The 17254-nt window shown below is 39.0% G+C and overlaps 2 protein-coding genes across 5 annotated transcripts in view; one reads left to right on the top strand and one right to left on the bottom strand.

Annotated features, from left to right (window-relative positions):
- Cpsf160 (cleavage and polyadenylation specificity factor subunit 1) overlaps positions 1 to 14295 on the bottom strand; it is a 70129-nt gene extending 55834 nt beyond the window's left edge. Inside the window, exons 1-12 of one of the 4 annotated variants that reach the window (XM_076192384.1) lie at positions 14117 to 14272; positions 13831 to 13938; positions 10228 to 10428; positions 9792 to 10003; positions 9286 to 9581; positions 6746 to 6996; positions 6141 to 6322; positions 4982 to 5144; positions 3825 to 3931; positions 3481 to 3654; positions 3149 to 3382; positions 1251 to 1457 (exon numbers count right to left, since the gene is read on the bottom strand). In XM_076192384.1, coding sequence (XP_076048499.1) covers positions 1251 to 1457; positions 3149 to 3382; positions 3481 to 3654; positions 3825 to 3931; positions 4982 to 5144; positions 6141 to 6322; positions 6746 to 6996; positions 9286 to 9581; positions 9792 to 10003; positions 10228 to 10408 — 2007 coding nt within the window. In that variant the 5' untranslated portion in view covers positions 10409 to 10428; positions 13831 to 13938; positions 14117 to 14272. Of the gene's footprint in view, positions 1 to 1250; positions 1458 to 3148; positions 3383 to 3480; positions 3655 to 3824; positions 3932 to 4981; positions 5145 to 6140; positions 6323 to 6745; positions 6997 to 9285; positions 9582 to 9791; positions 10004 to 10227; positions 10429 to 11466; positions 11489 to 13830; positions 13939 to 14116 lie in introns of those variants that run through there. The other 3 variants (XM_076192383.1, XM_076192382.1, XM_076192385.1) reach the window with 3 other exon arrangements.
- A 767-nt stretch (positions 14296 to 15062) lies between these two features.
- On the top strand, positions 15063 to 15617 carry LOC143029982 (uncharacterized protein B0403.1-like). Its single transcript, XM_076193193.1, has one exon. It carries the CDS (start codon positions 15063 to 15065, stop codon positions 15615 to 15617), a length of 555 nt encoding a protein of 184 aa, XP_076049308.1.
- The last annotated feature ends 1637 nt before the right edge of the window (positions 15618 to 17254 follow it).

A 17254-nucleotide genomic window follows, 5' to 3' on the forward strand; every position in this document is an offset into this window, starting at 1 on the left:
AAACTGAATACAGGTTGAGTCCTGATTTTACAGAATGGCATTTACCAGAATCCTGGGTTTAGCAGCACAAATAATTTTGTAATAATACATACATATACTGATGTCTTTTTTCCCCCTTACAAGGGAGGTAGCCAAAGACAGTATAAATCCACTCCCACCCATTTCATCCCCACATACTCCACTCCCATTCACTACCCCTCCCTCCCTCTTTTCAAAGACATCCCCCTCTTTCCCAATGCCCCTTTTACCCCATCCATCTATCTCATCCTCAGTCGTCCCCTCATGTTCACCTCTGCCTTCCACACTTCTTTTACTAATCTTTATCAACTCATTTTTTATTATTATCATTATCATTATTACTATTATCATTATCATCATCATCATTATTATTATTATTATTATTATCATTATTATCATAATAATAATAATAATAAATAATAACAATAACAATAACAACAACAATAATAATAACAACAGCAACTGTACAACTGTTGCCTAATTTCCACAATTTAGAAACTGACAATCCAACAGTGGCTGGCTGGTAAAGAAAATAATCCTCTTCCCCTCAATTAGATCTCTCTGGCAAAATGAATAAAATAAAATAAAATAAATAATAATAGACTGCTGTCTGTTGTTTTAGTGTTGGGCTGTTCCTATGTCACCACATTGAAGTCTTAACAAGAGGGGAACAATCACTAGTTGTCAGCTCTCTTTATGTGAAAAGGTGGAGGAAATAGAAACTTAATAAGGAGAGATCTTGAGGCTGGATCTGAGACTAAGTGCCAGCCACAAGATGGAGGTCAGGATCTTGACAGGTTTTGAAGATGGGGTGTACTTAGAAAATTATTCTAATGTTCATCTTGCACGATCACTACCTTTGCGTAATAACACCTGTCATTCATTCCAGCAAAATACAATACTGGTGCCAAATACCAATTACATTTAACCACTTTGGTACAATGATGCCTACACAGGTGTCATGAGGCACAAATGGACAAGGATGATGGCGTCAGTGTCTTCATTATATATATTTTTTGTAGTTGTACATGAGTTACCACCAGATTCTGTTAACTGGTTTGATTATGTTTTCTGTGTTTATTATTACTCAGAGGAAAAGAGAACAAGTAATACAGCAGTGACTTTATAATGTGAGTAGTGTGATGAATCATACATATGGCAGCCGATGCTGCGCATAAGAATTTGACTTGTACTGAAGTGGTTAAAAGAAAACAAAGCAAAAATATACTCACAAAATTGTTGATGATCTTGGAGGTGGTAAGCTTAGGTGGTGCATTACGTGAGGTGACTAAGGTGAAAATGACCAGAGTTCCATCCTGTGCTAATATGGTCAAGTATGGGTCTGCCAGTGATGCTAACACCAATGGGAATCCAACATCAACAGGGACATGCTGGATTTGTTCCGTTCCCTCAAGGAGTCGCACACCACCGCTTGTCACCTAGTGCAAAAATTAAATTATTTGAACAATCAATACCTTGATTTTTTGTAATGGGAAAATACATAGTGGAGTATCCCTAGTCCCTTTCCTCTACCCCAGTTAGTTACCATCTATGACATGCATAGGAACATGGTGGCAGCATTCTTCTCCCCCTCCTTACACAGGGAGATCAGAAAAGAAGTGGCAAAGAATAGGTTCAAGGATTCAGCAACAGTACAAAAGCATCTCATTATTTCTTTACAAGTAGAGACTTTACTCTAACACAGATGAATAATGTGTGGCTCTGATCCATAGGGGCACCTCAAAGCAATCCCCAATGTACTAACTCCATATCACCATGCAGTCAACACTCTGATACAGGTAAGAACAGCATACAATTTAACTCAGCTACCCCCCTTGTAAGGGATAAAATCCCCTTTGGTATATGTATGGTCAATCAACATATATTTTTATATTGGAATAATTCTCCATACAACAATATGCATTAATCCATAGCAAACATACTGTTTAAATATGGATTGATTGATACTGTTTAAACATCTAAATAACATCAATCAATCCATATTCAAACATACATACATACATATATATACTCTTTCCCCCTTACCAGGGTGGTAGCCAAAGTCAAAAGGCATAATTCCACTCCCTCTCATTTCATCCCCACCCAGTGTATATTGTTATATCTTGATTCAAGATTAAAATATTCAAACAATACATTTATATATGGAGGGGCCAAGGGTAACATACTGATTTAAATAGTTTCAAAATCTGCATTCATAAAAATGTAAAAGTGAATATTGTCTTAACTTTCTATACGCATCATATCTAAAGTACATATTTCGTATATACCAAAGGCCCTTTTCCCTTTACTAGAGGAAAGGTTGAGTCAAAGGACACCCATATCCTACATAAATAAAACCCAATCATCCCTTTATCTCACTACTTCAAGGATGAAGAGCCATCCATATTCCTTGCTACACTGCTTAGGTCAAAGGTAATGCAGCAAGTCATAGCTCTTCCACATCAGGGCTCAACAGCCACAATGGGTTTCCATGCTACTTTATGGTATGGCAACCACCCTCTTCATCCACTCAGAATTAATAATGAAGCAAATATGAAGAATATCCATTTGGGCCATAGCGTCCCTTCATCTGTTCACAATCTCCCTCCAATCACTCTTAGCTTTTGTACTGGATTTTTCCCTGTCTGACACAGGGTTCTCACTCTTTGTCAATTCTTTTTCATGACTTTTTTAGGACTTTTCATGACCCATTCTTGCACTTTTATTAGGACCTATGAACAGAAATTCCTGAATATTTTACAAAGCCCAGCACTTGCAAAAATGACCAGAAAACATCATTCAATGCCAGTGGACCTGAAGAACATCTTGTCCACTGTTAGAACCACCACAGATGATGAGTGAAATAATTTTATTTTGGTGGAAAAACAAAATTCATTACTTTTTCTTGATTTTTTAACTTTTTAAGAATTTAAGGACTTTTCAGTACTGGATTTTTATAATACATGACTTTTAAGGTTTTTAAGGACCTGTACAAACCCTGTGACAGACACTGCAAAATATCCAAAGTACCTTTCTACCCTTTACCCCACTGAGATTTGAAATATGTCTCAATAATTTCCCTAAGACTATGGCTATTCAAGGGAAGAAAGGTAAGAAATAATTTCCTAACCTGCACTATATATCTATTGTTACCGATGTTGCCAGCAAAAATGGTTCTTGCCGTGGTATTGAACCCCGATTCTTCCAGCTCATGAATTTCCTCCTCCGTACGTAAAATAAGTGATGACTCTTTACGTGAGAGAATAAGGAAAGAGTGGTCGGGCACTCCTTCCCTCCGTCGATCCACCTTCCCTACCAGCGTCCACATGTCAACCACATCAGGAAGGTCAAAGGTCGTTAATACCTGTGATATATGTGAGGAATTAGATTAATATAAATATTACCTTGAACAGTTGTTTTATTACATTATCCGTATAAGATACGCAGGGAATTATAACGAACCTGAGGTTTGATGGATCTCTGCAAGACAGACAAAGCCCCATTCTTGCCATGTCCAGAGGTGGTGACAATTTCTACACATGGATCCAACGTACTTTCATACTCTTCACTCAAGAAGGCCGGTTCTCCTATTGTCACATTACCACACGGTCCAATATTTAACAAACTGTCCATAACCTATAACAATTATGATAAACTATATTAAAATTCCTTGTTCTTACAAGGGAACATCCTGTCATCCATTCACAATATCATTCCATTCACTCCTATATTTTGCATTCTCTCCCCCACGTGAATCAAAAAACTTGATTACCCCACCCATTCACCTGATTCTCCTCTATACTCACCTCAAATGTGTATGACGTTACTAAGACTGCTGAAGTTTCTTCCTGACCGTACACTTGAAGTGCATCTACATCTTCAATATCATCAACATTACTGGCTATCCAGTCACCTGCAGTATCAAGTTATTTGTATGAAAATTTTAACTCAGTACAATATCTAAGATCTTGCCAATTCATACATGATAAACTTTGATCCACAGTTGTTGTTGTTGTTGTCGTTCCCTAGACTGTCTGTCCGAGCAGTCCCGTCTCCCCAAGGAAGGCCACAGCCGAAACTGGGTTTTCCCACAAATCCCTTATAGAGTGTATGTTGTGTTGTTTGCGTGCATGATTGTGTATAATGCAGTCTTCCATTATGTGTTGTATGGTATGGGGTGAAGTGTTACATCCTGGGCAGCTGTTCACAACACGGTCGTCCAGCCTCTTCTGGTAGCTTAGAAGTGCTGGGTGGTGACCGCATCGCAGTCTGGCCAAGTGGACTCTGTCCTTTCGTGGGAGAGAGGATTCAGAAGGGTGGATATCAGGGGGTCTGGCATGCAGCAGTGTGTTGTCTTTCAGTGTGTTAATGGAGCGGTGAGTGATATGATTATGAATATGTTTCCGGAGGCTGGTATTTGGTGGTTGTGGAGGAAGAGAAGAGAGTATCTGTGCGTAATAAAGGTCTTTGGGTGTAGTTTTAATGTTTCTTGGTGTGTGTGGGTGTTCTGCTATGTAGTGTAGCGGGTGTGATGTGTTTGTGGTGGCTGCAGCAAGTGTTTGTGTGCCTCTCATGTCGAGGTGGTCCTTGACTTTGAGGACTTTTGTTTCATGGTGTAAATGGTCTGTAGGTGATGTATTTGTGCAGCCTGTAATTGTTTTTAGGGCTTTGTTTTGTATGATTTGAAGGGTGTTGTGGTGTGTCTCACTGAGATTAGGAGCCCATGCAGGACTCGCATAATTCATCACTGAGCGTATGCATTGTTTGTATATTGTTATATTGGTTTCTTTGTTTTGTCCAAATGTTGATCCACAGTTATGTATGTGTCTAGCAACAAATAAACAAAAATAAATCACATTCAGTACCACAATTAAATATAACCTGAATAACATTATTAGACAGTAAATCAAAAGATTGTGATGAATATTTTTAATCCAAAGATTATTTACTATAGTGTACAAACCTAGTGAGTCAAGCTTCTTTTTCTTGGATGGTGGTTCTGCGTCTGAAGATATATTTCCTCGTGCCCTTATGCCATCACACTGTTCTTTTTCTGTGAAGAGAAGGAGCAACGAGTTGCCCAGACGTGACCCAAGGAACAGGTAATGTTCTTCACATACTGTCATCTGCAGAGGGTGTATAAATAACAGTTGTTAATAAAAAAAAAAAGCAAAAGAAGATACATACATACATACATATACCAAAGGCTTTTTCCCCCTTACAAGGGAGGTAGCCAATTAATTTAGAATATATAGCAACAGCATGAACCAACAGCCTTCTCCAATTTGTAAGGGGAATGACTGAATCAAAGCACACTCTCATAACCTAAAGACCTGCTTACCTATCCCTTCCATCTCAGTATCTCACATCCATTCAACTCCCATTTGTTTTCCTATTTATCTTAATTCCTGTGAATGATGGGCCATCCCTATCCTCTGCCTGGGTCAGAAGTAGTGCAGCAAGACAGCACATCCAGAGCAGGGCCCTATAGCCAAAGCTGGTTTATCCCCACTGCTTCATTTACATGGTGACCATCCCTCCTCCTCCACCCACAAATAAATAAGGAAAACAAGGAGAAATCCCTTTATGCCATATCATTTTATCATCCATTTACAACCATTCTACACTCAAACCTGTCTCTTTCCCCCTCCTTTCCCTGCTCAACAGACATTCCTCTTTTACCCAAGGCCCCCCTTCACCCCATCCATCCATCTCATTTTCAGTCTTCCCTACAAGTTCACTCCATCCACCTCTGTCTTCCACAATTTGTTGTTGGTCTTTCTTCACATATGATTGAACCATCCCAGTACTCTTTATCAACCCTATATGACAGTTCCCTTTCCACCTTCACTCTCCACCTCACCTCCACATTTTGCACTTCTGACCAAGGCAAAGGAGCTAAAATTAAAGGGAAAACAAATGAGTGTGGGATGGGTTAAAGATGAGTACTTGCTTTGGTTGGCTACCTCCTTTATATGGAAGAAGAGGCCATTTGGTGTATAGATACATAGATATCTATTCTACTTGCTGCTAAGTCATTTTACTCATCTGACTGAAACCCTATCCATACTGAAACAGTTGAAACACAAAGATGTGTGGACATTTCACATCACAATACTCACACAGCATGTAAGAACAGATGCAGCTGCTTTGTCGAACATAAAACTCCTCACAGATCTCATTGAGTCAGCCACTAATGTTAATACAAACAATTCTCCACCCTTGAGTGATATGACAAGCTGGTCATCACTAATAAATGTTCCGTGAGCATTGTCTAATGAAATTATGACACCTTCCTGCTTTCCTGCAATTAAAACATTAAATTCCATAAAAAAAGAATTTATTATTTCATCTAAATTAAACTGGCTCAATGTCATACATATGTTAGCATGACTGCAATGTGGGTGAAAAAGCATACTTATTCTGAAAAAAATCTTTGAACAGGAGAAAGTAAAATAAGGAAAAAAATATAAAAACAACCAAATATATGTAAAAAAAAGCTGGGTGGGTATGGCCGAGTGGTAAGAGGTCATCCTTTCTCCTAGCAAAGAAGTGAATGTTTGATAATAGTTTTTTTTGTCATGACAATTCTATTAAGTTACCCTCTTTAAGTGGCAGTGGTGGCAGAAAAAATTAATAAATAAATACATAAAGAAATGAATGAACAAATTCACTTAGCAATTCACTAGAAAAAAATCAAACATATAAAGGAGAATATTGTACTTACGTAATGGGAAGTTTGTGTTCTTATCCCCCATTGAACTGAGTGATACCCCATAGGGAGGCACCGACTGGGTGAGGTAGGTTAGCGAGTTGGCAGCAAAAAGAAGAACACCACCAATGGGCTTGGGCACAGGAATAAGCTTTAGGCAGTCGTGAGGAAGGCCACTGAGAGACCAAATCACTGGATGGTGCCGCTGGCTGATGTTCAAAGAAATTGTGGCCATTGCACATGTGTCTTGACGAACGGCTAGACGACTGAAAATACAAAGATGACAAATGTCAACAAATTTCAACAAATATCTGTGTGCCAAGACAAGTGATACACATGAATATTAGAACATACAGAAGTGTCTGAGAAGTATGATGGGGGTTACTAGGCTAGATAGAGTGAGAAATGAGGAAGTGAGGAGGAGAACAGGGGTGGAAAGGGAGCTGGGAGATAGGGTGGATGAAAGAGTATTAGGATGGTTTGGACACATGGAAAGAATGAGTGAAGAAAGATTAGTAAAGGAGGTATGGAAGGCAGATGTGGAGGGAGTGAACATGAGGGGACGTCATAGGATGAGATGGATGGATGGGGTGAAGGGGGCTTTGGGGAAGAGGGGAATGTCGGTTGAGGAAGGACGGGAGAGGACAGAAGACAGGGGTGAATGGAGAATGGTTGTATATGGAAAATGTTGTGATGCATGAGGTGGATTGGACGGGGGAATGGGGGTGAGGTAGTGTGTGAGAGCAAAAATTTTGACGCAGCCCGAAGAGATTTCTCCCCGTCCTCTCCTTTATATGGGGGGACGGAGAGGGGGGGTCGCCGATTTAATGCTGTGTCCTGCGTCACTTCTTCTGACCCAGGGCAGTGGACAGGGTGCAGGGATGACCCGTCATCTAGGAGGTGCTAAGATGGGAGGGAGGGTGGAGGGGTGTGGAGTGTTTTTGGGGATGAAATGGGTGGGAATGTTTTTGTGCCTTGTCCTTTTTGGGTACCCCCCTGGTAAGGGGGAAAAAAGCCTTGGTATATGTATGTATGTATGTACATATCTTAGCCAAACAAAGTTGAATTTTTTTTTCATCTTTTTTCAAACCATATACCCTTTCCCATAAAACCTGGTAACTAAACATGACAGAGAGAAAGCATCAAAATTCTCTTTCAAATCCCACTTATCCCTTTCACTACTTCCTATCTATATACCAAGGAGTTTTTCCTCCTTATAAGGGAGGTAGTCAAGTCAAAAGGCAAATACCCACTCCCACCTATTTCACTCCCCTCCACCACCATTTCCTCCCTCTCATTTCAGCTCCTCATGGATGACAGGTCATCCCTGTATCCCACCCACTGCCCTGGATCAGAAGCACTGCAGCAAGACACGGCACATCCGCAAAGGCCACTTCACTTAAAGGTCAGATATCAACAGATATACCATTCACTAAAAATAATCAAAAAAGTACTTTTTAAAAGCATACAAATAAAGTTTTTACCTATTACAGAAGAATTTATTCAGAAAATTCACTTTTAATTGCGCCTCGCATACCACTTTTCCGAAGTCTAGATATTCAGAATAACAATATTGTTTGTTTGGCAACTGTGACGTCATGAACGCGGAATTCCCCGAACCTTTCCCGAAGCACACGGGCGGAATGTTTCGAATAGCAGACGACGCAATGAAATGAAGACAAAACTGTTTTTTGACAAATTTGATAAGATGTAGATGGTGGAATTATATAGAATACTGTCAGTATGTTTTTTTTATGTACATTAAACTGTAAATACAAAAAGTTATCATTATTTATGGAAGTCTTGATATCTGACCTATAAAGGTCAGATATCAAGACTTCCATAACTTTTTGTATTTACAGTTTAATGTACATAAAAAAACATACTGACAGTATTCTATATAATTCCACCATCTACATCTTATCAAATTTGGCAAAAAACAGTTTTGTCTTCATTTCATTGCGTCGTCTGCTATTCGAAACATTCTGCCCGTGCGCTTCGGGAAAGGTTCGGGGAATTCCGCGTTCGTGACATCACAGTTGCCAAACAAACAATATTGTTATTCTGAATATCTAGACTTCGGAAAAGTGGTATGCGAGGCACAATTAAAAGTGAATTTTCTGAATAAATTCTTCTGTAATAGGTAAAAACTTTATTTGTATGCTTTTAAAAAGTACTTTTTCGAGCAATACGATGATTTTTAGCGAATGGTATATCTGTTCATATCTGACCTTTAATCAGCAACCCTCTCTCCATCCCCCTCATGCAGAAAAAAAGAAAAGACAGGGAGATATCCATTCAGGCTGCGTCAAAATATCATCACAATATCATCTGTACACAATTCTCCATTCACCCCTATCCTCTGCCCTCTCTTTTCCTTGCTCAATGCTCCTTTCATCCCATCCATCCATCTCATCCTCAGCTGACCCCTTAAGTTCTCCCTCCACATCTGCCTTCCACACCTCTTTCATTAAACTGTCTAATCTTTACTAATCTTTTACACTCCTTCCTAAAAAAAAAAATCTAAATCATCAAACAACCAAAATTTTGCTCACCCTGGAAAGGTCTTGATTGGTTCATAGAGGAGCATCAAGGTAGGATCATAGTATCCATGTAGAAATTGTATGTCAATAATATTATCAATTCTTGGAGTATCAAACTCTTTTGGGTTGATAATATACGACTGTTGGACTGGACCTTTTAGGGGAACACCTGAATATTCTATGTCATCCCCAACCACCTGCCGAAATGGGAGGATGACTATCTTCCTGCCATATATTAGCATAGCTGCACATCGTTCTTCAGGATCCACACGAACAATCGGATTACACGTGCTCTGTGTCCAACCACCCTAAAATCAAGATAAAATAACATAAACAAACATGGAAAACAATCATCAGGTAAAACAGAAAAAACTTGTACTATGGTAATTTTATCTGTATTACTCAAAACATTTTTATCAATCAACTGTAATTAAATTGTTAAAAGTTAAATGTGTACTTATTAGTCTTTTATATAAAAAACATTAAATTATTTCTTTACAAGAAACATTTTCACTGACCTTGATATCTTCCTTTTCAAAATAATGAAGAGAAACTGTCTTGAGAGTGTGGTGGTGTGGATCATATTCTACAATCGAAAGTTTGGCATCACAAAAGGCCAGGAGGAGGGAGTCTCGCATGGGGTTAAGCGACACAGAGGCCATGGACATGACATTGTCATGAAGTGTATACATTGCCATGCATTCCAACTTGACTTTTGGGGGTAAATCACCTGCAACAAAGAAGGTGCTAGTTTTAATTCAAAAATATAAATCACAAAATAAAATGTCAAAATGTGGAGGTATCAAAAGTACAAAGTAAAAAAATATGCCTACCTTATAAATAGTAAACCCACAAATACCAAGGGCCAACTGTAAATACAACTATGCAACATATTTATGAGTTACAGTATATCACTACAATATGCATAATAATGTAAACTATACTTTTACTAACTTTTACTGTGCCGATCATCTTTCCGATAGGGTTTTGTAGGAACATCAGGAACAAGTCTAAACACTCTAAGTATGTTTGCACTGCCAACAATCAGAGACTTGTCACGGCGACTGAAAAAGTGACAGTACAGGGAGAGTTCCACCCCTGTAGCTGGATGAGTAGTCTTGCATATGTTGTACATGGTGGGTCTCTATATCAGAACTGAAATATAAAATGGAAACACATAAAACTCTGGACATTCTAATATTTATCACAAAGAAACTTTATAATCGATGGCAATAGAATGGGCTCTTTGTTTTATCTATATACCAAGCACATCTTCCTCCTCAAAAAGGAGGTAGCCAGACACAGTGAAACTGAGCCTTCTAATTAGCATTACTGTGACTAAATTCTTTAGAAATACATTTCTAAATATACAGTATTCTGAAGCTTTGAGTCAATTTTTGACCTATAGTCTTTAATCAAAGACTACAATTACTCTTTACTTGTGTCATGTGTGGTTGATTAAAAGTTATTAGTAATAAATTGATAATTAGTTCAATTTGCAGTAATTAATGTTCCAGGAATGAACAAGAATATGACAGAAAAAATATAATTTTATTTAAGTTTACAGTTATTTACATGGATGTCAAAATCAATATACACAAAAATAATTTGTATGGCTTATTTAAAAATTTGTGATGCTTATTGTTAAAACCAAAAACAAAATACAATAGGTTTAAGATAAAAAGTCCAGCCACCACATGAACACAAGTACAAAAGGTGACACGCACAACATTTTAACATTGGGAAAACTTAACTTACGTAAGCGCCAGCACCCTTAGGTAGAAAAAGGGGAAAATGCCTCAAAGGGTCTCTGACCTGCCTTTACATAGTACACAGAGTGCAAGGGTTGCCAAAAACCGCTATGGCATGGGACTGACAACCTAATGGCTCTAGTTAAGAATCAGACCTACATAACCCTTACTAATCTCAAATCTATTCAGAGCCCATTACATAATTTATGGGTCTCACTTCTCAATCTAAAATCAGATAGAAAAAAAATAAATAAATAAAAAATAAGAGATTATGATTTGCCGGTCTACTAGGATTGCCAAAAGAACTAAAATCTTTTTAATTCTGGTCAGTGAAACAAAGGGTTTTGAACTTAAAATAATATACATAAACTGGAGGTTTGTTTAAAGACAAGCCCCCTTGAATCAACGCCGTATTTAACTCCTTGAATACGATGATGCTTACATAAGTGTCATGAAGCATAAGTGAGTATATGAGGTTGCCAGCATCAGCTTCCTGACTATATCTATTTTGTAGTCGTAGCTGAGTGACCTTCTTATTCTGTGAACAGGCTTGATCATTTTTTCAGAGGTTACAAACATTCTGGGTGAAAGAGAATGAGTATAACAGCTGTAATTATATTTTATAACACATGTATTGTGATGCATCATCGTACGTCAGGCAGCTATTCGTATTGTGTGCATGAATATTTGCCTCATATTGAAGAGGTTAAAACAAACAAAACTTAGCAAAATCTCTTAACCCCTTCCATACGGTGCCGCACACGTAGGCGTCATGGACTTAGATCTCGGTGGCAGCAGCCAATGCCAGCCGTACGACGTGTCGTAATAATACTCGCATCATAAAATATAGTCACCGCTTATATCGATCGTTCTCTCTTCACCCGTGAATTTTGATAACCATAGAAAATGCGATTACAAAAGAATTAGAAAGAATGTCATTATGGAGGGGCGACTACAATAAATATAATCAAGACGCCGATATGGCAGCCTCGCGAATACACTCGCTCCCCATGACGCCTACGTGTGCGGCACCGTATGGAAGGGGTTAATATCTAAACAATGTCAGCACAGCCAACAGTTGAGGGAAACTATGCTCAGCCTCCATAGGCTGAGTGAAACTTGATCTCCAAGAAAATTGTGGTGACCAGTCCGAAGTTATTCCTGGGCCAATGCCTAGCCAGCCTAAAATAAACAAACAGCAGAAACAGGTGTGTGACTGCCAAAATCCCAGTGATGGGTGAAATAGAGCCACAACAATACATAGAGACCACATGGCTGAACACTGATGTTAGAACTGGAGTGTGGGAACAGTGAGAAAAAATATAAATGTTGAAACATGACACCTGTCACACGGTAGCATAGTGTGAGAAAATGCCAACTGAGGCAGGAGTCAAAAATGCCACTCTGCGGCCAAAATTACTTGAATGTTTTCAAATTCTAATCTAATAAATCATTATCTACCCCTGATCCATACAGTATGACAAATTCATATACCTCATCACACACTGAATAACTGAATGTGCTATAAAAATTCATATCTCAATTAGAATCATCTCCAAAAACTAGAATTCAATAAATAGTGCCAATCCTAAGGTGAGGTCATGATATTCATTTGCTGTCCTCTAATAACGGGACTAGGTGTGCCACCTGGGGCAGTCCTGCCCTCCTCTAGCATGGGTATAATTACTGCCAAACTCTACCTAACAATAGTTAGACCCATTCTTGACTATGCAGAAGAGTTTTGGTTTCCATCCTATAGAATGGATATTAATTCACTACAATTAGCTATGAGGAGAATGACCAAAATATTACAAGAGATAAGAAACTTTTCTTACAAAGACAGGCTTAGGCACCTAAACTTACAACCTATGGAAAGACATTGAGTGTGGGGTGATCTAATAGAGGTATTCATATGGGTCAAGGGGTTTAACATGGGTGATATAGACAAGGTCACCATATTAAGACAACAGGACAGGAAACACAGTAATGGGTCTAAATTGGACAAATTTAGGTTCAAGAAATAGACATGGTTTATCAACAGTGGTTAATAAACAGAATAGAGTGAGCACTGCAACTAATGGTTGTTTTAAAAGAATATTAAGATAACTTAAAGGATAGGGATGATAGGTGGTAATGGACATAGAACTGTCTAGTGTAGGCCTTATGGTCTCTTGTATTCTCCTCCATTCAGAAATTCCAGAATCACACAAACATGGATTTTCAACATGAGCCTTACTTTGTACAATAGCTCATAACCTAACCGATCATAACAATTCCATAGAAAAAATAGATCTTTCATTTGCAAAATTGAAAGAAATGAAAAATATGTTTGCAGGACAGTATCAATGTGGAATAGTCTCTCCTTGGTGGTTGCTCAAACTGTTTTGTTAAATTACTTCAAACACTGTCAAGATAAAAACTAGAATAACATTAACTTTAAATTTGACATGACCAAACTGCAACCACAAGCAACCCTCAGTCAACGCATTGAGCACCACCAAGTAAGTGCAGCACAGAGCTGTCAATGACTAGAGTACAGTATATACTTAAGTGTACTTAAATGTAAGTGTATGGTACTGAAATAGAACCCTCCATTCATGTTCTTATGTCACTGCTATCAAATTTCTCATTTTCTTGACTTCTACTGCACATAGGCCGTTAGGGTCATAGCTTAGTGTTACAAGTGGATAACATAAGGCTGTCACTAATTACAGTATTTATACTACTCACAGAAAATATCTATATATAGCCTCATACTTAATACGTCCTATTAAAAGATTAAATTAAAGAACATTATGTGCCATACTTTTTAATCGAAGGCTTGTTTGTCATCCACCCAGGTATATTTAGATCCTCAATAGCAGAATAGGTCACTACCTCATCTCGGTCCGTGGCAGTTTAGTCGACCCCATAACTACCAAGTATAAATAGCTTATGGTCTAATCTATTTCATATTCACCTACGTGGTGAATTTCGTAGCTTTCGCACTTCTGTACATTAACAGATTTGAAACTATGTTACTGTATTTGTCACTTGTGACTTTTCCCGGCTGACTTCTCCCATTCCGTAAACAATCATTATATCTCACTCACCTCAATCTTTATTAGTCTCAATCATTCACAGACGATGTAATTTGTAATAGGGAATTACATTTTATTGCATACCAATGTATAATAACTTAGGGTACACTATAAAATTTCAATGAGAGACCTGTGGCATCATTGCTTCGAAGACCGCTCCACCATGAGATAAACAATGTGTGCTGAATTCAGTAGACTGAAACGTGCTAGATTAAAACTTTTAGCGAAACGAACAATATTTCTGTATTTGATCAAATAATTTGAATACTAGGAATAAACTTATAAGTTTAAGGAGTTATTGCTGTATCACCCTAAATTCCTCTCTTTTTCAAAACTCATATTTTTTCTTCACCTCCTTTGGCAAACAGTTAAAGTATTGCTACTTTTCTGCTGACTTATAAAAATAGTGCTTTCACCACTTGGTGTGGGTTAAGTTGTAAAAGACGACTGGTTTGTTATGGAATAGTGTGGTTGAGGGCCCCGAGATAATCACCAGCCACTTACAACAGATCATCGGAATAAGTGATGAACATTGTCCTATCCAGTGGCGTGCAGAGGAGTTGGGTGGAAGCGAAAAGAGGATGGGTGAATCCAAGAGGTATCATTTGGGAGAAAAGAAATTAATAGATTTTGTTGATTTATATTAGAATAAAGTGTTTATTTTATCTTTCGTCTGTGTTCACATATTCAAAATATTTCTCAGTACTAGACATTACACTAGAAAATTTGTGGTATATAATCAAGGATTTGGCCCCTGGGCCTAGCATAAGTAACAACAGTTCGGCAAGACACTAATTTCACAAAAATATTATTTGCATACTGATACAGGACAATACAAAGCAATGAAGACTGTGATAGTTTATAGTGGGACCTGGACGAACTCAAAGAATGGACAGAGGGGTGGCTCCTAAGTTTTCATCCAGAGAAGAGCAAGTATATGAGGATAGGGAGTACCGCAATGGAAGAGAAGGGTTATAGTTTGTACGGCAACATCAGTAAGACAGGAAATGAAAAAGACATAGGGGTGATCATAGATGACAAACTAAATTTCTCCAGCCACTTGGCAGAAAAAATCAATAAAGCCAATATGTTAGTAGGGCTGATCAGAAGGACCTTTCAACATTTAGAACCAAACATTCTTAAGCCTCTGTACACGGCTCTTGTAAGGCCACACTTGGAGTACGCCAACCCGGTGTGGTGTCCCCATCTGTTGAAGGATTTGGAGGCTGTGGAGAATGTACAGCGGAGAGCAACTAAATTATTGCCATCCCTCAACGAGTTATCGTACGAAGAGAGACTGAGGAAGTTGAACTTGCCCACCTTGGCGTACAGGAGATCCCGGGGGGACCAAATTGAGACATACAAAATCGTCACTGGTGTATATGACAGAAACTGCACTGAGGGTCTCTTTGAATTTAGAGAGGGGTCCAGTACAAGGGGAAATAGTCGGAAAATATTTAAGCCAAGAGCAAGGTTGGACCCGAGAAAGTTTTCCTTTAATAACAGTCATTAATAATTTGAATGAGCTGCCAGAATGGGTGGTAAATGCAGACACAGTCAAAAGTTTTGAGGCAAGGCTAGACAAATTCTGGGAGGGACAAGAGCAAATATATGATTATAGAGCACAAATTAACACTGCACGCGTCCAGCACCAACAGCATACAGACGCTCCTCTACTTACGTTCATTCGTTTTACGTTTTTTCGAATTTACGTTTGAACTGACGGTAAAAAAAAAAAAGTGTAAATTTTTGTTTTGAGTGAATTTTTTAGTTTACCGCGCTCTCCGTAGTTCAAACGATACTTGCGCACGACGCTGCGTCCATTGTTTACATTGCGCAGACGACAAACTGAACATGCCTTGCCTCCTCCTCCTCCACCATCTCAATTTATGTTGCTTGAATTTAATCTATTTGAAATTAATGTTATTATTTTACAATGTTATGTGTTTAATTAATGATTTAGGGGTGTTTTATAAGATACGGTAATAGAATTTACCGATGTATAGTACAGTAACAACTTACGTTCTTTTTCAACTTACGTTCGGCCGTTCGGAACGTAACTAAAAAACGTAAGTTTAGGAGCGTCTGTACTAGAAATCAGGCTGCCACACTGGAGTCACAGGCCACATAAGGCCTCTTCCAGTAAAACGTCAACTGTAATCAACTGATACGCTAACGGCCGGCCATACGTACACTACATTACTAACATCACATTAATCTCAAGTCGTTTATATACATAATGAAAAATAAGGGGCCCAAAACCGAACACTGAGGAACTCCACTAATAACGCTACCCTATTTGGATTTTACACGGTTGAAGGTGACCTGCTGTTTCTTCCAACTGGTTCAATTGCACATTGTGACCGAGTCGCCCCTTTCTCTTCTTTCTTCCAAGAATAAGAAACCAAACGTTTATGGATAGTGTGTGTGTGTGTGATTCACCATGATTCACCATTGTCTTGGATCACGTGTTGGGCTCGTGATTGACAGCTATTTCCCTCCCGGAAGAGCGCTCAGAGCTCATATATGACCGATCTATGGGTAATGCTGTGACCTTACACGCACACACATCCCCAACTCCCCGACCACGAGAGTTGGAGTAAGGACTCGCACCGCAGCGATACTGAAATTATTTCAGCCCTGGGCGGGATTCGAACCCAGACCGCCAGAATGACAGCCGGAAACTCTACCACCGCAACATCGAGTCGTGTGTGTATGTGTGTGTGTGTAATGAAACGAATCCACTTGTTTCGTCTTCTGTCTCATCCGCTGAGTCATGCAACTCCAATGCTTCATGTCTCTCCTCTCCTCTCTTTCTCTTCTTTCTCCTCTTCTCTCCTCTCCTCTCCTCTCCTCCTATTCTTCATCCTCTCCTCTCTTCTCTTCTCCTCGCCTCTCCTCTCCTTCCCTCTCCTCTTCTTCCCTTTCCTCTCCCCTTTTTTTATCCTCTCCTCGCCTCTCCTCTCCTCGCCTCTCCTCTCCTCTCCTTTCTTCTTCTCTCTTCTCCTCTCTTCCCCTTCTTTATCCTCTCCTCGCCTCTCATCTCCTCTCTTCTTCTCTCCTCTCCTCTCCTCTCTTTCCCTTCTTTCTCCTCTTCTCTCCTCTCCTCTCTTTCCCTTCTTTCTCCTCTTCTCTCCTCTCCTCTCCTCT

Source organism: Oratosquilla oratoria, chromosome 11 (genome assembly GCF_046742065.1).
Source record: "Oratosquilla oratoria isolate Oo_2021 chromosome 11, ASM4674206v1, whole genome shotgun sequence".
Taxonomy (NCBI): Eukaryota; Metazoa; Arthropoda; class Malacostraca; order Stomatopoda; family Squillidae; genus Oratosquilla; species Oratosquilla oratoria.